General features: G+C 37.9%; 2 protein-coding genes across 2 annotated transcripts; both read right to left on the bottom strand.

The window, feature by feature from the left end:
* Window positions 1-4,446: 4,446 nt before the first annotated feature.
* Window positions 4,447-6,994, bottom strand: HSP70T-2 (heat-shock protein 70T-2). The gene is given in 5 exon segments (XM_020664105.2): window positions 4,447-6,024; window positions 6,027-6,612; window positions 6,614-6,789; window positions 6,792-6,872; window positions 6,875-6,994. Coding segments are annotated over 5 exon segments (1,668 nt in total). The 5' UTR covers window positions 6,993-6,994; the 3' UTR covers window positions 4,447-5,317.
* Window positions 6,995-22,523: 15,529 nt separating this feature from the next.
* On the bottom strand, window positions 22,524-22,919 carry LOC148782724 (uncharacterized). The gene has a single exon (XM_088862596.1). The coding sequence runs from the start codon at window positions 22,917-22,919 to the stop codon at window positions 22,524-22,526; it is 396 nt and encodes a 131-aa protein (XP_088718722.1).
* Between the last annotated feature and the right edge of the window lie 733 nt (window positions 22,920-23,652).

Here is a 23,652-nt window from a genome sequence, read left to right as displayed (position 1 = left end):
AACATCGGAAATTGTTCCCTTGGGTGGTCTTAAGTCAGGGATCTTAAAAAAGAATTAAAAAAAAAAAATCAGAAAAATAAAATATTTGTAATTCATTTTGGCAAATATTGGTAAGTGTTTTGGTCATGACCAATTAGTTTTACATTTTCTCTTCTTTTTAAGTATTGGACAAGGCTGAGAAATCCTGAAATTCTGGGTCCGAGAGTGGTCTTCTGAGGGTGGGGCACCACACCCTGCTATTGCCCATCAGCTAAAATTGGGATTCCACAATTGCATTTATGTCACAAGCCAGCAAGAAAAGTCTAGGGTAAAGGTCTTTAAGGGGTGCATTCTCCAGCCAAGTATCAATCTAGAAGAGAGTTTTGTTGCCCTGCCTAGACCTGTACCTGATCTTGGACAGAAAGTGTGGGTAAGAACGCAGTAAAGATTTCCATATCCTCGAGGAGTTGTTATGGGCTCATCAGGGAGGGGACCCAGGAACGGTCGGAACTGCGGTATTTTAAATTGATCACCTCTTGCCACAGGTGGCTGCTTTGGGTAGCTAAGCTCTACCACCATTTCCCGAGTAATGTAAGGTTATTCTCTTTGAGGGTTCTAATGCCCAGCCCCCCTAGAGATTTAGGTTTGCATACATTCTATCAAGATATTAGATGGATCTTCCTATTCCCATTGCTGGACCACAAAAAGTTTTTCATTAGCTGCTCCAAACGGTCGGCCAGCCACCGAGGCTAGCAGATGGAATAGCTACATCTGAAAAATTGGGGTGCTCAAGAGGGTGGCTTTTATCAAAGTAAGGCGACCAGCAGGAGAAAGGAATCTGCCTTTCCACCCTCAAGAGGGGAGCTTTTATCAAAGTAAGGAGTCCCGTCCCCTGGTTTTGAGCATTGTTTCCAGGCTTGAAAACCATTAGCGAGAGGCAAGGCTAGTGCGGCATGGGACATGTTAGGATATGATGTTATCACTAAGTGTGTACATATGGGTTAGCTGACATTAGGAAAGATGGGGCAAATGCATGACTTGATAGTGGGACCATCAAAGCTTTTATGTTACGGGTCAAATGTTCCATCCACGACTAGGGCCATCTCATGGGACATGAAATACATACGGCGTGAAAGGGGTGAATGATTATATGCTGATATTGGGCAAATGTGTTGGCTACGGACTCAAATTGTGTAATTACCCCAGACATGAGAATGTGTGTAATGGTCATAACCGTGCAAGGATGAGACACATGTAGTGGTTCTGCGTAGGTATTGATGGTTGTAATGCCCATGTGTGTTTGAATCGCAAAGCATGGCTAATCACGACTTGTTGAGTAGGTTCACCAAATTATGCATGCATACTTAGGGCTATCTAAATCCCTCACCTAAACTTTTGAGGGGCATTGGGGATGTGAACGAGCAACTATCTAGTTCAATAAGAGCGGAACTACGACCGCTTTTATATGTTGTATTCCTGTAGGCTTGTCTCGCTCCATTTCTCTTGTGCGTGCTCTTGTGGAAACTTAGTTTTACCTTGAAATGAGTTCCACTTTGGCTTTGCACTACATTAGGGCTGAAAATTTATCCGGTTTGGATTCGAAAAAATTTTGGATCTGTCTCTGGATCCAAGATATGGATCTGACGAGTTGGATCCGAATTCAAAATTTAAATTTGAAGAATAATTCATATTGGATTTGAGCATAGGTGGATCCGATCCGGATCCGACCTAGTTATTAAAATATTATATCTTATATATATATATATATATTATAATATTTTTATTATATATTATTTTATACAAAAAAATAATCTATAGAGTAATTTTTTTATCTAATTAGGTCCGGCTCAGGATCCAGACCCGATATATGGATCTAAATATTATGGATCTAATCGGGTCTACATCCGAATCCTAATTTCGATGGACCTGGACCTGATCCGACCCATTCTTAACTTTGTACTATACGGCCATGTGACAATTGATATGGGGGTGTGGTTCGAAGCTTGGTTGGTGGTGCCTCGAGGCAAAAATACAAGAATGTTTTACACACCTTGAGGATTAGTTGAAGCAAGTCATGACAGAGGTCTTCAAAATGGGAGCCTGGATTAAAGCTTCACTGCCTTGAGGTTCGGATCAAAACCTTGTAGACAAACTTGTACAAGAGTAATCGCGATGCTCATAATGGAGGGCTCACGGATGACCTCAAAACCTTAACAGAATCCTTTAAAGTCCATTATTTTGGCCCTCCAGGAGAGATTAAGATAATGGAAGTACAATATAAGAAAGCAAAATAACAATGACTAGCGTCTGGATGAGAACACCATCTGATCACGTTAGTTGAGTCGTCTTCAATAATAACTCTAGGGAAAGAATGGTTCAACTTAGCGATTCCCATTTTCAAAGCTCAAAGCTCAGCTTTATTAATTTTACAAGGTTGCAGCCTCCCAAAATAAGTCCAAATTGCGGACCCGTTGTAGTCTCGAAGAAGACCCCTATAGCTAGAGATATATCCCTTCACGCTACCGTCAAAATCCAGCTTCACCCATCCTTCAAAAGGTTTGATCCATACACAGTGAAAGTAGGTACGTATAGATCTGTATAGCATCAACTCCCTATAGTGAGTGAAGAATAATTCTTTGGGTCCTGCAGTAAGAGGGAGAAAGGTATAGGCCCAAGCCACAATGGAGCGTTGGACTGCTGAGAGGAAAGACGGAAAATCTCTGCTGCGCCCTTCAAAGGTTCTCAAGTTCTATTCCCTCAAAATGTTCCACAGTTTTACTCCCAAAAACGAGAAAGGAGGAGCTTATATCTGCTGCAGGCCCTCCAGGAGAGATAATCCTTGTCAAAATCCTTGTGCAACACAACAGATAGTCTGGATGCTCAAAGTGTGTGAGTTCTAAACCCTAGGGCGGCGTTCAAAGGCATGAGACTAGGCATGAGAAGTGTTAAAAAACTTCATAATGGTGATGTACTATGAGGCTGCCCGTACCCACGAGGGAGATTGCGTGGGCATATAGTCATGTACCTCACAGAAGATGCCAAACTTTAGTGGAGGATGTGGGAGGATACTTCAAGGCCTGCGATCTGCACTTAGGAGGCATTGAAAAAGGAGCTAAAGGATTAGTTCTTGCCAATCAATGCAACCTGGGTCACTCAAGAGGCATTATAAAAGCTTCAATATAAGGGCTCAGTGAAGGAATACATGAGATTTGCGTCTCTAGTCTGGAGGCATGACAGAGATGGGACTACTCATTGTCTTGTTTGTGTTGCAAGGTTGGTTCGAGGTTGAGTTGATGACGCATTGTATGCATGACTTGCCCACACAAGGTCGGTTCGAGGTTGAGTAGATGAGGCATCGTGTGCATGACTTGCTCACTGCTATGGTAACAGCTGAAGGTCCAGTAGACTACAACCCTCATGGCGAGGTGGAGTCATCCCACTAGGACAGGCATTCCATGTTCAATCGTGAGAGAATAATATAGCACCACCGTAGGGACGGACTTGAGAATAAGGCAACTAGAGAGAGGGAGGCACCTCCAGAGGCCTTTTTAGGCTGATTTATTTGCAATAGTGACCTCTGAGTGAAGGACTGCCTACAGAAGGGGCCCCTCAATACTGTTTTGGGAGAGAGGAGGAAGGTTGATATGGTCATGCTTTTTGCAACAGTCAAATGCATTGCGGCTGGTACAGACCTACATGCGGATTAGGGAAAAGCTTAGGATAAAAATTGCTGGGGCACCGCTGCTAGAGACTCAGAGCAAAATGCCTCCTACCTATAAGATGTGGTGGATTCATTATGAGGAGGCGGTTGGTCGTGAGGGTGGCCGTATAGCCAAGGTTGCCCCTCTCCATGGTGGATTATGCATACTCATCCCATAAAGAGTGTAATGCAAGGGGACATCTATCCAATCCTAGTGGGGCAAAGAAGAAGAGATTTAACAATCGGCACAGAGTACCTCGAGTAGTACACAATTTGTAATAAGGCTGGAGTCAGGCCTTCCTCTTGAATACTGTAGGAGATGACCTAGGGCATGGCGGCACAAAACATGATGAGTTTCTTTTATTTGTTTAACAAATATTTCATGTTTCATTTTTTGCAATTTTGAAACAATTTGGGCTCCTACACAACTCAAATGAGTTCACAGGGACTCACCCAAGATACTCGGCTCAAACAAGGGCCAGGTCTTGAGTTCAAGAAGAGTGTCCCAAACACAGAAATTGACGATTTCCAATGTGTAAGAATAAATTTGAAAATTTCAGTTCGGCAAGAATCTAAAGAGTTTAAAAGGACAAATATAGGATCTAAAGGACTTATAAAGAATAACAGCATAGGTGATTTTGAACTGAAAAAGTATGATTTTCAAAGACCACTCCCAATAACAGACGGTAGAGAAGCATCCACCAGGGTGCAACCAATTTCCATCAGGGATTAATGTCGTAACCAGCATAAACATTTTATATTGAGGATTAATGTCGTAACGGGCATAAACACTTTATATTGAGGAATGATTATATGTATTTTCAATACATAATTTTAAAGTGATTTAGATCTTTACCATTGGATCAAGTCACAATCTCAAGACCACATCTCCCCTCTTACCCGTTAACCGCTTCAGCCAGATTTCTAACTATGCCCTTGCCCCTCCTTCCCACCAATAAAAAACACTGTACCCTCCTTTTCTCCAACCTTTTTCTCTCTTCCTCCCTCAGTCTTCCCTCCCAAACAGGTAAACCTGTCTCTCTAAAAGCTTCGCTCCTTTTCTCCTTCCTCCACCAACCTCTGCTGAAAAATGGTGGTGCTGAAAAATGGCGATCTTTGCCACTTCCTCCACCAAATTTGGCGGAGCTCCACCAACCTCTGCTGAAAAGTAGCGGTACTTAAAAAATGGCTGAGCTCCACCAACCTCTGCTTAGAAGTGCTGAAAAATGAGAGACTTTCCCATTAATCACTGCTCAAAATGGCCAACTGGCTCGCCTTTGTTGTCCTCATGAAAAACCCTCTCCTACCATCTCCAAAAAAACGAGTTTTTAGAGGCAGCTTGGATAGACGTCTTGTCCAGGTTTAGTGCTGTTGTTTGATGTTGGATCCCTTTTTCACGCAGGAATTTGGTGGTTTTGAAGCCAATTGCATAGATTTGGTGGTCAACAGTAGGCATCCTCACCTCCATGAATGCCCCAACAGGGGCCTTCGTATCGACCTCATTGCACCATCCATGACCATCATCAACGGTAGGCATCCTCACCTTGGTCAACAGTAGGCATCCTCACCTCCATGAATGGCCCAATCCTCATCTTGGTCAACAGTAGGCATCCTCATCTTGGTCAACAGTAGGCATCCTCACCTACCGACCTCATTGCAGGCATCCTCACCTTGGTCAACAGTAGTCATCGTCACCTCCATGAATGGCCCAACAGGGGCCTTCGTACCAGGTAATGTTACACCTGTCATGACTCTCAACACATTTGATGCATCCACATCCATGCATACGTTGATCTCGGGTGAACCCTTTGGAGCAGGAGGAATTCCTGTAATCTTAAAGAAACCCAATAAATGGTTTTCTTCCACCACCTTCCCCTCTCCTTCATCGACAAGAATCAAAGCCTCTGTTTGGTTGTCATGTGCAGTTGTGAAGGCCATGTCTTTTCTCGCCAGTCTAGTGGCATTCCTATGTATGATGGGCATGAAATTGTCGCCATCGACCCGAATGCCAAGGCTCAAAGGAGTGGCTTGAATTGTTAACAAGTCTAAGTTACCCAATGGGTCACTGATCCCTGAGGCCACTGCCCCCTCTAAAGCAGCTCCACGAACTGCAGCCTCCAATGGGTCCATCCCCTCGTATGCATTCTCTCTCTCACACAAAGCCAAGACCAAGTTTCTCAGTTTAGGAATATTAGAACACCCCCCAACAAGTATCACATCACTAACCCCATCGGCTTCAACTTTGGCATCATGCAAGCACTGCATCACTAGACTCTCACACTTCTCAAACACCTTATCGTTCACTTTTTCAAATTCTTCACGGCCCAATACTTTGCTAATCTTCATCCATTGCCCAAGTGAACATCAATGGAGGCATTGGTTTTTGTAGAGAGAGTATGAATTGCATCTTGAGTGGCAATTCTAAGTACCGCCATTGCCTTTATCTCATTCAAGCCATGAATAGCATAAAGCTTATCCATGTCTGGGACCAGATGGTGCATGACATTCTGGAGAATATCCTCACCACCAATGGCTGCACCTGAAAGAGCCTTAATCTGAGAAACCCCGCCTGCTGTAGCAGTTACAGCCACATCACAATACCCTGCACCTATATTGAAAATAAGGGCAACTTTTTCAGTCCCACTTCCCATGTTACAATGCAAAACCTGTTGTTGCTGTTGTGCATATAAAAGTGCTGCAGCCGTTGGTTCTGGCATCAGCCTGACAACATGCAACCCTGCCATAGCACAAGCACGCTCGAGATGTGTATGCTGAAACTGGCTAAACGATACAGGGGTCGTTAATACCACGTTTCTAACTGGCCTCTTAAGCTGGACTTCAGCCATAACCCTAAGCTCCACCTGAAAGATAGCAAGCACCTCTTCGGGGCTAGTGGATCTCCATACATTATTTACCAAGCCTGCTATGGGGGGACTGGGCCCCGATATCTAGGGTTTGGACCAAAAAGCGAAGAGATTTACTTGAGTGAACAACTGGGTCAGTGTCAATTCTTCCAACTAAGCGTTTCATGTTGAATATTGCTCGGCCTGAAAGGATTTCAAGCCCAGGATAAGCCTGCTCCTCGCTTAAACCAGCAGAGGGGACATCATCTTGAAGAGGACATATGAACACATAAGCTTTTGGTTTCGGGTGTTCTTGAGGAGTTCAATATTTGAACCATTCCATATGGCACGCTGCATTGGTAGGTCCCAACATCAAGGCCAATGGCAGCATCAAGGACGGATGGCAGCTGCTGCTTGTCCTCCCCACTTGTTTCACTGTCAGAGACCACAGTGTATTCTGTTTCAGCCATTACTGCATAGAAACAAAGAGGTTTTAGTATAAAAATTAGTTGAGCTTGTTGCGTGGTTTTTAACTAGTAAGAGTTCAAAGAGAAATAAAGGAAAAATGAATAACTATCATGATACTGTTGAAAGCAATAAAGCAGGCGAAACAATCCGAGGAAAAAGACAAGGGAAACCTTATATAGATTCTAAAAAAGGTGCAACCAAATAGATATTCCAAAAACCATGCCGAATCTGGACCGGAAAGTTTATATTTTATATTTTTTTTCTCTGCCAAGTTTGTCACTTCGATTCCCAGACATGTCGAATGACATGAAGATAGGAGTTTTAGCCCTTCTGTCAAAGTCACTGAGGTTTTTCTTTTACCTTTTCACCTCAGGCCCTCTTCAGATTGCACTTGAAGTGCGAAACTGAAGTTTGGGTAAAACCCTGATCGCACATTGGTGCCCAACGCTAAAAGGAAGAATGGTAGCATATAATTGTACAATTCTTGGTCCCATTTACTTCAAAAGAAAGGGGGAGGGTTGGGAAATAAATCACAAGTGACCATAGGAAGGGCAGAAATTTGGACATGGCAGTTGAAGTACTGAACCTAGAAGACAAAGCAGTAAAAGAAAGATAGATTGACTCATACACGCCGTTGCCTAGTGTCAGGCTTCTGGATCACTCAATTTCGCCAGGTGGGTTCTCCACAGGCATTGGTGTGAAAATTTCCAAAACAAAATTTAACAGAATGCATTTGACACAGGAAAACATTCAAAATCAGTAAAACCTTGGTCGAAAACTCCTCATTTGGATACAAGAGTATCAATTTCACCAGTAAAGAAATGGTTAGGAGTCAAGTAGGATCAACATGTACTAGAGGATTTCGTATTGTACAAGATGGGCCCAAGTCATTCATGAATTATATTTGCAACAATACAACAAATAAAGAATTTGAACCATATATGCTTAAAGCAACACAGTATAGCTTATGTTGTGAACATGGCTACTATCATCATAAAATCACTAGATTTCTGATATGTCCCTGGGAAGTAAGTTGATAAACACAGTAGATTATAACTTAGTTCACAAATAGCAAATCAAAGTGCTAGCAAAAGCATGGATTAAATATTCAATATCGCTGTGAGCATCCAATGCAATAATTTCAAATATTGATTCACCAGAACTAAAGATTGTGTCTACTAAATAAATCAGATTCATCAACTAACAAAAAACCACGAGCTTTATTTTGAAGGAACTCAAAGCAAGATATATTATGGTTCCACATGTATAAACTCTCTGCGCCAGTGAAGTGAGATACAAGGGCACAAGGCATGAACTTGATATATAGAAGCCATTTGTCTTCTCCACCTACCTTCCATCCCACTTAAACTACATATACTTAGCTGTACTCCTTAACGTCAATTTCATCTAGAGAGTCACCATCGTCATAGCCTTTTCCAACTGTTCGGGTTCGGTTATAAATATGGAGAGTATGGGCCTAAAATAACTGACCTCATTCAGCACAACAAGAAGAACTCCTAAAACTTAAAAAGGGTGTGGTTTGCATAAGGTTGCAAATGTTATCATAATTTTGGCGTAAAAAATTCATAAGATGGCCTGAGAATTCATTTTCATCTCTTTAGACTTCAAAAATGGTTCAAATCAAGGAGATTTATAAACATATGAAAATACTGAAAATGGATGGTCTAGATAATGTGTTGCAAGATGCACTGTTTTTGGACTCAAAATCATTTTTTTGTCATATTCACACACCTCTGAACATTAGAGGGTTTTCCAAGTTCAAAACAGTTTTCTTAATGATGGATTTTTTAGAGAACAGGGTTAGTTCAGATATTGCTAAAACTATTCATGCTCTGAAACCCGATCGTCTTCCAAAACCAAGAGGCCCACCAATAACGAATCGTTCATGTAATGGTACATCAACAAAATCAAACAACTTAAAATTCCAACCAGCTAAAATTAATAAATGTGATCATAATCCTGACTTTATCTCTCAGAATAGGACATAGTGAAACCATATAAGTAATTTCTCAGGCCCCATTTGGACATCCTGATTTCAGAGTTAATGATAAAAACTCCATTTTTTGGAATAATTCAATGTAATAAGGTACACAAAGTTTTCTTATCCTTCATTGAAGCAGCAAAAGCACCTATAGAAGACCCCAATGAAACGCAATCCTCTCTCTCTCTCTCCTTCTCTAACCCAAATGGTAATCACGGGAAACCATGACTGAGCTTTGCTTCTCACCATCAAAACCAGAATTAAACGTGGCAGAAGCACAATTTGACAAAAACGAATTCATTCAATTCATAAAACCATTGATTTACAAAACATGAATCAAACATGAAACCATTTTGTTACTAAACATGAATCAATAACCCATTTTCTTACTAAACAGAATCAAACATGAAGCCATTGATTTTCAAAAGCTAGCACAGAAAGAAATCATACTTAAAACGCTAGCAAAAATAGAAAAAGTAGAGAGAGAGAGAGAAAATACAAAAGACTTACAAGATTTCAAAGCGACCAAAAAGAGTGGGAAAAATCACTAGTCCGGAGGAGCCGTACAAGGGGGGACAATGAGCACAAACAAAAACGTAGTGTGAAAGGAAGATGGGCAATGGAAAAAATAGAGTGTGAGAGGAAGACGAAGAGGCAGAGGAAGGTCCAGAGGCATATCAAGGGTTAAAGACAGAAAAAAAAAGGGTAAAAAGAAGAGAGAGAAAGAGAAGGGGCAGGCAGTTCGAGAACGGTCGGAACTGGAAGGTCCGAAGGTAAGACTGGATCGTGGTGATCTTATATTTCCACACGTATGTTGTTATGTGGGCCCCAGTCAGGAGAAGAAACCTCCTGTGGAGTTGCGGACTACACTGCACACTGCACGATCCCATTTCTCAATGATGAATTTTCTATAGCGTGTAGGCTTATCTTAAATCCCCATCTGGAAAGTGCTTTTGGCATCGGAAATTCATGATGGCTCTAAAAAATAATTTTCAATACCAATAATGAAATTTGAAAATTTTAAAAATAATACAGCTCTTATGGATTTGTCAACACTTGTTTTATACATTATTTATCTTAAATTTTTTTGTACAACCATAATACTCAAGCTTTAAAAGTTTTTCAACGCTTAAAAATGCAATTTTTGATGATGAGTTATGAGGTGATTGATAGGGCTGCAGCTCTATCAAACAATTTATCTTAGGAAACTCCCCGCAAATACTGAACTCTTTCTTTTTATAAAATATTATTTGCTTTTTATGAATGTGCAGTAACGGTATTTTCCACAAATATATCATATATTAAGAGAGAGACTTATTTTTAGTGGATATATTAAAAGAGAATTATTCTTAAAACATAATCGGCCCAGTATAAGTTTGTGTAATTGGCATTTGTAATGTACTTGGTGAATGGATAAGTATTACATCCATAAAAGGACATGCAGGAAATTGGTTGGTGAAATGGTGCAAAAATTAATGAGTTAAAAGATGTTAAAAGTATTCTCTAATTTTTTTAATTTTTAAAAACACCTTAATTTACACCCATAGCATTTTTTTTCGAGATTTTTTTAAGGAAAAAGTTTAAATAAAGTCGAGGCTCTAAACAATCAAATTAAGAGCCCACCTCAAAAATTTCACTAGTGGCATGTTTGGTTTACGTGAAATTGTTTTCTAGAAATCATTTTCACATAAAAAAATTTTCTCATGTGGTAAAGTGTGAGAATATTTTTATTACATGAGAAAATTTTTATTATCAATTGATCTTAATGCATATTTTCATACTAATTGGCAACTAATTCATGTACAAATATTCTCACAATTAATCACATGAAAGAATGAAACTATTTTCTAGAAAACAATTTCATGTGAACCAAACATGCCCTAGAAGATATTTTGATTCCCAAATATCCTCAAATTGATCATCGCGACATCAATATACATGGATATGAGCAAAAAATGGATTTCAAGTTTTAGAAATAGTGCATTTTGTAACGCATCTTTTGACCGTCAATTTTCAAAATTTTCAAATTTTCATAAATTTGCTCGATCTATACTATTTTAAAACTTTAAATTTTATAATTTAAGATAAAAATACACTTTAAGGCTATCACAAAGATTTCCAATATTAAAACTGCATTTCTCGACAATAATTGAAAGTGCACTTTACTTTAAAGGTTTAAAGCAGTGTTTAAAAAAACGCCGAGTCGAACCGGACTCGCCCGGTTTGACTCGGGAATCGCTATGGGGGGATCGAATCGGTTAAAAACACGGGAATCGTCCGGTTCTAGAGAGAACCGGACGATTCTGCACAGTGACTCGCCGATTCACTGTACGGAATCGACGAGTCCGTGAAGAACACGGGTTGCACAGTGTTCTTCACGGGATTCTTCGAAATTTGTCATTTTTTGGTTATTTTTCATGTTTTTTTTGGCATGTGATCTAATTTGCAGGCTGTAAACAGCTTTATTCAGCTTTTACACGGATTACATGGTTGAAAATTTTGGTGTTTTTGGATCACGAAACTTGCATTTTTAGGGTTTTCGCCTTTCCTTGTGTTTCATGCCAAATAGGGCATGAATCTTTCAAAATTTGTAGGCATTTTGATCGTAAAGTTGCGCATCGAAAACCTTTTGTTACTAATTCGTGATAATCGTTGAGAAAAACAGAGGTTTTTGGAGATTGAAGGCTTCGGTTCACAAATCAAGTAAGAAGTTTGGGTTTTTTTTTTTTTTTCCGCCATATGATTTATTTCACGATATATTTTGAAGATAATGAGTTCAATTTGTAGGGTTTTTAATCTTTTATTGTGTCTATTATGATTTAAAATTTTCAATTTTATGTAATTTGGTCAATTACAGCATGAAATTTGAGATGAACACAGAGATGTTTGCGGAACCAAAGTTCCGCTGTTTTTTCTTTTTTTTTTCCTCCTTTTGATTTTTTTTTCATGACATATTAGAAATAATGTGCTAAAAATTTAGGGTTTTGATTCCTTATATTATTGTTTATCAGAAAATATACTCAATTGGATGTAATTAATTCACTTAGAGGTGGATTTTTGAGTTAAAATGGCTTATGTAAAATGGCTATGTGAAGAACGGAACTTTTTTTTTTTCTTTGTAATCCATGATCGAATGTTTTGTAATACTTGATCGATTTTTTTGTAATCCATGATCGAATTGTTTTTTTTTTTTTTTGTAGTCCATGATTGAATTTTTTTTTTTTTTTTTTTTTTTTGTAACTCATGATAGAATTTTTTGTAATCCATGATCGAAATGTTTGTTTTTTTTTCTTGTAATCCATGATCGAATTTTTTGTTTTTTTTTTGTAACCCATGATAGAATTTTTTGTAATCCATGATCGAATGTTTTGTAATCCATGATCGAAATGTTTGTTTTTTTTTTTGTAATCCATGATCGAAATGTTTTTTTTTTTTTTTGTAGTCCATGATCGAATTTTTTGGTTTTGTTTTTGTAATTCATGATAGAGTTTTTTGTAATCCATGATTGAATTTTTTGTAATCCATGATCGAATTGTTTTTTTCTTTTTTTGTAATCCACGATCGAATTTTTTGTTTTTTTGTTTTTTGTAATCCATGATCGAATTTTATGTAATCCATGATCGAATTTTTTGTAATCCATGATAGAATTTTCTGTAATCCATGATCGAATTTTTGTAATCAATGATCGAAATGTTTGTTTTTTTTTCTTGTAATCCATGATCAAATTTTTTGTTTTTTTTTTTTTTTGTAACCCATGATTGAATATTTTGTAATCCATGATCGAATTGTTTTTTTCTTTTTTTGTAATCCACGATCGAATTTTTGTTTTTTTATGTTTTTTTTTTTTTGTAATCCATGATCGAATTTTATGTAATCCATGATCGAATTTTATGTAATCCACGATCGAATTTTATGTAATCCATGATCGAATTTTTTGTAATCCATGATCGAATTTTTTGTAATCCATGATTGAATTTTTTGAAAATTTGTGGGAGATATATGGTACTGATGCACCTCGCCTAAAGAAGATAGCAATCAAGGTGCTCTCCCAGACATGTTCTGCTACTGGCTGTGAGCGCAACTGGAGTACGTTTCAATGGTTGCACACTACTAGGAGGAATCGACTCGCTTCTGAGAAGCTTCATAAACTAGTATATGTTCATTATAATTTAAACCTCAGAGAGCGACAAATAAGAAGGAAGCTTGAAGACAATGGGCCTATAGTCTTAAACACAATATTTGTCACAGACACATCAGACCAATGCGTAGTAGAAGAGGAGGAGCTAGTGTTGCACAAGAGAGCGCTCCTTGAGGTTATCGGTGATGAAGATCTTGAAGAAAATGATGAGCAGCATGAAAGAGGAAGCAGCCAGCCAACGTATCCACAATTCGTCGGAGATGTCGGTGATATTGCACCTAATGAGGGAGAGTGGGAAGGGGGACTAAGAGAAAATGAGAGAGATGATGATTCTGAAGCTACCCTATCCCAGCCATATTATTCACATATCGAGTCCCAACAGCAACAGTGTAGGGATGAGCACGACAGTGCAGGTGAGCATGAAGGATGGACAAGCTTAGGGGATTTTGGATCGGGAACACAACAAAACACTAACACTCAGGGATTTGGGAATAGTCAGACGCCTGCTAATATCGATGATTCGTTTTTAGATCGAATCAATGAATTGTCAAACGAATTCAATCAATGGCACCAGCGTGACCAAGAAGAACAACAACGTCGTCTATCATTTTATTTTTAGATCGTATGTTACTAATTTTATGCTTTATTGTAGTCCATGTATGTTGATATACTTATTCCATGATAATTCTATGTTTATCCTTTTGTGTGATGTAAATTAACTGCTGAATGGCGGTTCATGCAGGGAAAGAACATATCAATATTCGCATATTCATTCAAAAACATGAAAATTCTTATTGGAGTACCCTCATTTCTTATTGAATTCCTAAAAAACAATATTTATAATGAATTTTAATAATTTTTTCGGATTTTTTTGAAGCTTTATTCTGACCAATTCACCCGATTCTCGATCCGGATCGTCGATTCACCGATCCGGATCTATTTTTTAGGTGCCCGATCCGAGTCACCGATCCGTTTTTTAAACCATTGGTTTAAAGCTTTGGCTCTATATATACGACACCCTTTCTTTGATGCCTAAAATGACCGCTTGAGTGCTCCATATGGGTGCTTGCTTATACCCTTGCAAACTTAATAGGTCTAGAAAGGGCCTCTATGAACCTATGAAGTCTCTAAAGCCCCAAAACTACCCTGGTTGTTTCTCTTTTTTTTTCTTTTCCTTTTTCTTTTTTTTTTTTTTTTTTTTTTTTTTTAACATGGAATTTAAGGAAGCGCATGATCCTTTTTGACTTTTGTTGGCTTGTAGATTCCAATGCGTGTGTCTTAGGCTGCTACGGACCTCATACGTTCTTTGGTCTAGAATACTAGTATTAAAATATGAAAAAGTATATAATGAAATCATTTACCGTTGATACAAGATGGTCTAACTTATTTTGACTATTAAATGTGAAATTGGGTGGCTACATTTATTGCATTGACCAAGCTCAAATTTTAAAATTTTTTTTTTCAAACTTTGTAGCATATCCAAACCATATGATTTCACATGACATGGTTATAAGTAATCATAACCTCTTTATATAAAAGGTAAATAGTCTCCTCGTATACAATCTCTTAAAAAAAAACAAAAACAAAAAAAAACAAATTATGGATGTAAATTTCAAGAAAATAAGGCATTTTTTGAATTTTTGAAAAATAAAGTAATACTTTGAACAATTTCCCTTATAAAAACGTTTTTCAAGCTTCCTGTGTCCAAGCATGAAGAGTCCACTGCTCCAAGCAAATTTGTTTCTAAGATACAAAGGAAACAAAAAATTATAACATGGTCTGGTTATACACAATACACAAGTACCGCAAGGTTCAGAACATTAGAGGTACTCTTCTCTAAAGAGGGAAATTTTACAAATGGTCTGTACATCACTAAAAACTAAATAAAATGCCCTTTCAGCTTCACCAAATGTGGAGCTTGAAGACCTAACTGCATGTGCATGAGCAAAGATTTGGGGGCGGCATTGGACCTGGCCAAGTGAACGAGAAGAGACTCTTGGCAACAACAGACATGAACAAGTATGAGAGGGGCTACACAAGAGGCTTGATCCAGGCAAGCATGAGCTATGGCCAAAGTTGTGGTTTATGGGGTGGAGGACAAGTGTCCAATGAAGACGTCGAAGTTGAGGTGGGGGAGGATTGTTACTCCTTTCCTTAGCCTCATACAAATAGGCCAAGTGGTGCATGTGGGTTTGTCAAGGGCTCAGTCAGGGAATCCCCATTGACCAACCACTACTCGGCAAGAATCTCATGCAGGCTAGGCCGACTTATGCAACGTTGGCAGAGTTAGCCATTTCTCCTAACAAGCCAATTCTTTAAACCAACAACTATATATGAGGGAGGTGAGTTCCCATGGCCTTGATTGTAAAAGAGGTCAGGGTGGTGCGGCATTGGTGCATGGTGTGCTCACAGATGAGGCTGATGTCTAAAGATCTATGGTGCCTTAGACAAGGTGGTGTGGATAGATGGCTAAGGTAAGTCCAAATAGGTTTCAGCCATTCAATGTCCGAACGACTCACACTTGTCTTTTTTTTAGCCCAAAAGATTGGTTCAAATGTTTAATATCTGAAGTGCTTCTTTTACTCAAAAAAAATGAACTTTGTTGTCTGATTTTGATCGAAAGGTTGAGAGTGCTTATTGTATTTCAATTTTATTTTTTATTCATCAAATTAATCACAATTTTTAGGCATCTATACTTATCACCATCATGTACTTGCAAAAAAATTAAAAGGAGTAATTAATAAAAAATAAAGGTAAACATATACGATTCAGGGGTACTTTGGTTATTTTAATTTTAAAATTATTTATTTTGTATTTTTTATTAGTGCATAATGATGAAAAGTATGAATGTCCAAAATTTAAACTTAATTATATATATATATAGAAAAAAGTAAAATGCACTGCAAACTTTCAACCCTCCGATGATGATTGTATGACAGATTTTTTTTTTTTTTTGAATGAAACAAGTGGTTAAGCAAAACTTCTATTTTGAGCTAAAACAAAGACAAGTGTTGGAGGTATGGGTATCCGAGGTCCAAACCACCCACACTTACACATTTTTTTAGCAAAAGAGTAGTCCCAACATGGATGTCTAAACTTCTTTTTTGGGCTTACAAAGATAAAGAGGTGCAGAAGGTTTTGAGATCGGATGCTTGGACGACCTGCATTATAAAAGTTTTAGTGGCATAGAAATTCAGAAATTAAATGTTTGCACCGCCTCGGTTACCCCAAAAAAAGACGAAGAGAAAGTTCAAATGTCTGGATTATGTGGGCTATTCAAAATAATAATAATAATAGAAACCATCCAGATGATGGATGTCCGAATAGGCAGTAAAATCAGAAATGAAATATACAATAGTAAGTGACATTTGAGTAAAATATCATTTAACTATGACCTTTTTTTAAATTCAAATATTTATAAAGGCGTTTTCTAAAAATTCCTTCATATATTATAGGCGGAATTAATTTCCTACTAGGACTCATTGTTTCTTGAGAAATTTACACTAATATCCTTCTAATTATTGATATTTTAAAATACCCATAAAATATTTACATTAATATACTTATTTTTATCTTTTTTGTAAACTTTTTTTCAAATTGCCGTTACTTGACACCTTAAATTTGAGGTTTTGAACAACTTCAGTTCCGAAGTTGACAACTCAAGACCTTTCTGAATTTGTTTAAAGCTCAACTTAAGTTGCCCAAACTCAACATTCAATTTGGAAGAAAAAGAAAAATAAAGCAAAAATTTGGAAAGAAATTAATAATAAAGACAAAACTATGTATAAAAGCGGTAAGAAAGTTTTGGAATAAGAATTTTCAGTTAAGAATGTTTGAGATGTCGGCATAAACTTATGTTCGTTGTTTTCCTAAACGCATCCTTCTGTTTGAGCTTTTATTTAAATATATTTTGTGACCCATTTATTTTTGGACTTTGTGAACTCGTATGACAGGAAATTTGAGAGATAGAGAGAGCCAGAGAGCAACCCTAGATATAAAGAAGCAACCTTAAGCCCTAGCCCCCATTGAAACCAACTTTTAGCTTAGATCAGTAAAACTCTAGTTCAACCAAGCCAATGTTTGGTCAAGTTTGAATAGAGAGCAACAGAGGACATACGTATACAGTTGTGGTTCTAATACAAGCGAGGCCTCGAAGCCTCGGGCCAACTGGTCGGACCAGGTATTTTCCTCATCATCTCTTTTTCTCTTATTTTTTATTTATTTTGTTAGATTTATCATTTTATTCATTTTTTTATTCAATCTTTTGTGCTTTTTGGATCGATGCTGGCTCTGCCACTGATCTGAGAGCAGATCTATTCGTTTTTTAATAGATCTGGCCTCAGATAAGAATTTGATTATCCTCACTCGCCATCACTCTTTTAAATACTCAATTTGTGGTCCGAATCTGATCGAATCTCATCATGAGATTGTCCCGATTTGCACTGTAAACAATATTGGATTTTTCATGGATGACAAATCCCATGCAAATATGATGGATTTTTCATGGATGACAAATCTCATGTAAATGGGAAATTTGACGTCCATCACTGCATGACAAAAAATTGCACAATCAGCTCCATGGTTACACAAGCTAAAATTGTTAACCACATTCGATTTCAAAATTCTCCCTTTCTTCAAAATACTCCTTTTAAATTTCTTAATTTTCAAGTTATTAATTTTCAAATTTTCTTAGTTTTCAATTTCTTAAATTAAAACTCCAAATACATGGACAATCTTAATTTGGATCATTTAAAAAACCTTGTGTTTGTAGTTTTCAAAAACTTTAATTTCTTTGGTTTAAATCGTAACCCGGCATCAGCATCTATCTTTAAAAACTTCTCCATGTTTTCAATCTTTATCTTAAAAAATGTTTTTGAAGACGAAGGAGTTCGCTCCGCGTCGATAATGATGATTAGAATGTGCCCCATGACTGATTAACTCCAAAAGGAACGTTTCGAGAAGAAAGGTACCATGGATTGGAAAACAAACCTTTCAAAATCCCTAAAACCCGCAAATTTCCCTAAAAATCCCTTCATCTCCTAAACCAACCAACCTATAGCCCAAAATCCTTAGGAAACACCCAGGGAACGAGGTAACTTGTAATCTACTCAGCCGGGAATTCTCTGCCTTCTCATCTAAGACCTCTTTCCAATTTATGTTTCAAACACTGGGAGGTTTGTCTTCCTTGAAATTTGTCACCACGACCTTAGCTGAGAAAATGGAGCTCACAGTGATCGCCTCGACCAATGGGCTAAGCTCACCTCTAGGTCACAGAGACCACAGGCGCCACTGGCCGACTGTTGTCAGTTGCTCAAGTGATGACTCTACTTCGAAAATATTTTTTTCAACTTTGTATTGTTATTGCTCTGTATCTCAGGTGTCTACTTCTTTGCCGCTCAGCTCGCACCACGCGCATGCAACACGAGCGACAAAGAGGGGCAACTGTAGACACCCCAACCCCAACTAAGAAAGTCCTAGGAAAATAGAGACCTTGGAACGATAATAACCTGAAACCATCCCAATACTGTAAACTCGAAGATCATTAGATACCTTAGAAATCAACTTGTGCACAATCCCGACACCCATAGCCATGGAAATCAGCACCTTGACGTTTGAGCTTTATGGACCATTTAGAAATCAATATTTTAGGCCTAAATTTGGTTCCAAATAAAAGTAGATGTCACACGCTATGCAACGACTCAAAAATCGCTCTGATACGATATACGGTTTGAGAGTTATGACCTCGAGAATTTGTTTGAGAAAATGACCATCTGGTCCCCTCAGAGACGCCACTGCCAACGTTGAAGAGGGGACCACCAACGCCACAAATCTACAGTCCCCAACGCCAGAGTGATCACCAGCAACGTTGAAGACTATAGCGTTGGAACCCATAATTCCCAAAGTGGAGGTGGCAACGCTAGAAGTAAGAATATCCAAAATAATTATTTGAGCCATTGGCCTGAAGACCTGCCGGAAAACAAAGCTCGATGAGTCATGGGAGTGCAGCGTTGGTGGCACCAACTCTAGCGTTAGGGGTGCCAACTCCACCCCAGTCAAACTCAAATGTCATGAATAGTGACTCTGCAATACAAATAATTGAGTTGGAATGATTGCAACTCAGATCTGGTGATGCCAATGCCAGTACTATTGGTGGAAACACTACACGAAATCACCTCCATACACCTCAGAAATAATGTTTTCATCAAATGAAAATGACCAATAATTGAATTTGAATTATTATAACACAGAGTTGGTGGCACCAACGTCAATACTGCTTATGACAATGCTGCATGAAGCCATCTCTAAACACTTGTAGATTAGTGTTTTCATTAAATGGAAATGATCGATAATTGAGTTTGAATGATTACAACCCAGAGTTGGTGGTGCCAACGTCAGTACTGCAGGTATCAATGCTGAAGAAAGTCTCCTCCATACACCTTATGAACTATATTTTCATTAAATGGGAAGGATAATTATTGAAAATGAAATCATTGCGGTGAGCTTTGGTAGTGGTAACACCAAAGTTGGAGTTGGCAACACCGGTGGCAGAAAAGGACGACAGATCTGCCAATGCCAATGCCAATGTTGGTAATAGTAGTTACTAGAAAGTGTGGCGTTGTCAGTGGCAGTTCCAAAGTTGGTGACAGTTGTGCTGGCAATCAGTGAACTCAACCAACACATGACCACCGGAATAGTGTTTCCATTAATGAAAGAAGACATTTGATCATGCCTAAGTGAATCATCAACATCGTTGGCATTGTAGACGTGACTTTGAAATGATTGATGTGGCAGAGTTGCTGGCGCCAACTCTAGAGTTGCCACCGGTGTCACTAGGAATCAACGGCCCAGATCAACCTGAAATTTTGTGACACTATTTGAGGATTGCTTTTTATATATAGGGGCCCTTGGCTCCAAATTTAAGGACATTGACACTTCGAACCATAGCCAAAACTCTTCCGCACTCAAGAATCAAATCTCCGAACCTTGAGACCTAAGCCCAAGCCTTAATCCCCACATCCTAAAACCCAAATTCAGCACTACCACACACCAATCTATCTGATATCAATATCTTCTACCCGACAGACTTCTGAAGACTGAAAAAAGTAGGTGCACCAGGCACAATTCTGAATCGGCCACTGACTTTGTGTCACACCCCAAGAAATTTCAATACAGATATTCTTGAGATGTGACAGTCCAAAACATATATACATCTCTTGATAGGACAAATTTACTGTGGCGAGGTCTTACAAAGTAAATAAAAAAAGCTAGGACAACAACAATATCTTCCAAGGTTGATCTTGACTAGCACTCAAAATGAATCCGCAGTTATCCTGAAAAAATGTTTACCATAGTTTGATGAGTTTGGCTACTCAGTAAGTGATCATCATAATCCTAAAAATAATCATGGTTGAAAGATATCAATATTTTCAAAAAGAAGATCTATTAACAGAAATGCATCAACAATTTTACTTTCAATAAATACATAATTAAGTAAATCCAAATAATTGAAATGCATATAACACTTTAACGGCAGTGCATAATTCAAAGGATTTCACAAAATACCCTACTAGCGCCCCAAGTAGGTCACCTATATACCCCATCAGCGTCCTGATGGGTCCACTAAATCCCTATCGACGTCCCAAATAGGTCCACTTAATCCCTGCAGGTCCACTTATATCTCACCGACGTACCGGATGAGTCCACTTAATCCCTACCGGCGTCCCGGATAGGTCCACTTATACCTCACCGGCGAACCGGATGAGTCCACTTGCATACTTAAATTATTTCTAAATCTCTTTAAACATTCGAAAGCAGCAAATATCATGTACTCAACATAGCACTGAAATCATTAATATGAATCTCACTGATACCATTAATAACAGTCACTTTCAATAACATTTCAACCAATTAAATATTTTGGGCTCAAATTTAGAAAGGTAGCAGTTCGTAAAGACATTCTAGCATAATTGCCAATCTAATATGTATAGAAAAACTCTTATAGAAATTGAAGAATACGGAACTATCACAATTTATGGGATGTTAATTTGCAAATAAACATTTCACAACAATGTTATAATCAAACGCAAAAATATCATTTTTCAGATAATAAGGCAGTCATTTGCACATGAAATTCACAATGTCTAAATATTTAAAAATAGTAGAAAGAAATCTCACAATTTTACTAAAAGCAGAAATATCACATTTATTTCTAATAATTTGATAGTATCTAAAATTTTCTAACAATAGACAAGAAAAATAAATAAATTTATTTTTCTAAGAATTTACAGCATTTAAAATTTCTAACATAGATAAAATATCACAATTTTTATTAAAAAGATTATTTTTCAAGATAATGAGGTCGTGTGCGCATAAAATTTATCGTGCCTAAAATTCATGTTAATAAGCAGAAATAATTATTTCATTTTATTTTTGAAAAGAATAGATTATTTTTCCAGACAATGGGGTCACTTAGACACAAAACTTATAAAATAAAGATCCTGGACGGAAATATCACTATTTATTAAAAACAGACTATTTTTTAGGAAGACGATGTCACTTACCTAAAATATTTTGAGAGGGAGCTTCCGATAAAAATTCGGCTAGAGAGAGAGAGACCTCAAAATTTTATAGGGTGGAAGTCCTCGCCTCTCATATTTAAACTCTTACGATATCTTATAATAATATTTTATTAAGTTACACTTCATACACAAGGTGTAACGTTTATATTACCTCTTATAAGCTTAAAGCCCACGTCCACTAGGCCGCAGCAAACAAAACAAATTCAAACTAAAAGCTTTGAAAATGGTGATGGTCCCTAAGGACTATCATGCTCATATGGACCATCACTTATTATAAGTTTTTTTTTTATTTATTAGGATTATTACACTTTGGGTGCCGAGCTTGGGGCGCGGCATAAGGTTAGCTTTTATTCATTTTCTTATTTATTTTTCAATCTATTTTGAACCCTTTTTTCCCAAATCTCCCCCTCTCTCTGTTTCTTCGCCCCTCGAGCCACTATTACCAGTAATTTGTACGAGAGCAGTCCGACTACCGAATCCTCGCCCGAGTTACAATTTGACATGACCCTTATTATCTACCATTTTTATTGACAAGTTTGAACATGAAAACAAATCAGAGGTTAGATTTTCTCTACCGAAATTTTCACATATAAACATTCAGTCATTATCCAAATGTACGCCGCTTTAACTATCTCTTTAATTTTCAACATCTCTTCCTTGAACCCTTCAGTAGATAATGCGCGTGCGCTTTCCACCACTTCTTTAAGAGTACTTTTCTCTTCCATTTCCTCTTGAAATTGTCTACAAGATGGATCATGCAATGACCTGGATACGATCCCAGGAATACAGTTCTAATTGCAGTTGGCAAACCCTTCTAACAATCACAGAGGATTGTTAGGCCTGGTAAGTTTATTACTTCCTGAAGAAATGCCCAATTCAATCTCTCTAAGAACCATATCCAACTTTCAGTGTGCTCATTCTGTACCACTACAATCGCAACAGGAAACATGCCACCATTAGCATCTACGGCTATTGCAGCTAATAGGATCCCTAGATATGTTCCCTTCAAGAACGTCCCATCTAACCCTAACAGTGTCCTACAACCATGCAGAAATCCATTGAGGCATGGACGAAAGCTTAGAAATACACGCTCAAATCTTCTATCCTCATCGGTTTGTATGACTGATATAGTTCCAGGATTAATGACATTTAGTTTCTCAAGATAGATAGGTGATTCAGTATATGATTCCACTTCTGAGCCCAGGATCATTGCCCTTGCAACTTCTTTACCATGCTAAGCTTGCATGTATGATAATTGGACTCCATGATCCCGTTGAACGTCATTTGCAATATCTTTAGCCTTGAGTGTCTTCTGATCTTTTAGTCGAGGTTTATTCCTTTTTACAACCCATTGGCTTCTTTCTAAGGGCTAATGCGTCCTTCCCACTGGTCCTCTGCATGTGTGCTCATTTATAAATTCTCTTACCTTGAAGAATTTTGATTGTCCGACTCTAGAGCACTGCACATACCAAGTGCAATCCAGTGCTCCTTTATAGTATGCATACACTTTTTCTTGATCATTTCTACGGTACTTCATCACAAAATTATGATATATCGTGTAATCAACTAAATGATTACATAAATCCACAACATTCTCAAAATTCTATCCCACAACTAGGTCAACTCGTGGACATGTTGATATGATGAATGGGGGCTCTAAGGGCGTTGTGTCGTCTACATCACGTTCCATTACAGGCTCGGCCTCGGGTTCAGACCCCTGCACTGTCACTATGTTACTCGTTGTGGGGCCATTCATTTTTACAAAATGGCAGCTGTGACAAAAAAATTTCAAGCATTTAGTAGGTATCGATCCACATGTAGTTCAAATATAATTCGAATTCATTAAAATATAAATATTGAAGGTCTTTTGTCACACATACGTATCTCTTGTTGATGGAGCAGATGTATGAACAAAGGGTTGATGCTCCACTGGAATTGGTTGT

The sequence above is a fragment of the Amborella trichopoda genome, chromosome 3 (genome assembly GCF_054954075.1).
Source record: "Amborella trichopoda isolate Santa Cruz 75 chromosome 3, AtrichopodaSantaCruz75HAP2 v2.0, whole genome shotgun sequence".
In the NCBI taxonomy this organism is placed as follows: Eukaryota; Viridiplantae; Streptophyta; class Magnoliopsida; order Amborellales; family Amborellaceae; genus Amborella; species Amborella trichopoda.
The sequence above is the reverse complement of the archived record's forward strand: the minus strand, read 5'-3'. Positions and strand labels throughout refer to the sequence as shown.

Bases quoted from the DNA above. Each gene is read 5' to 3' on its own strand.
- LOC148782724 (XM_088862596.1), bottom strand. From the start codon at position 22,919: ATGATCCTGGGCTCAGAAGTGGAATCATATACTGAATCACCTATCTAT.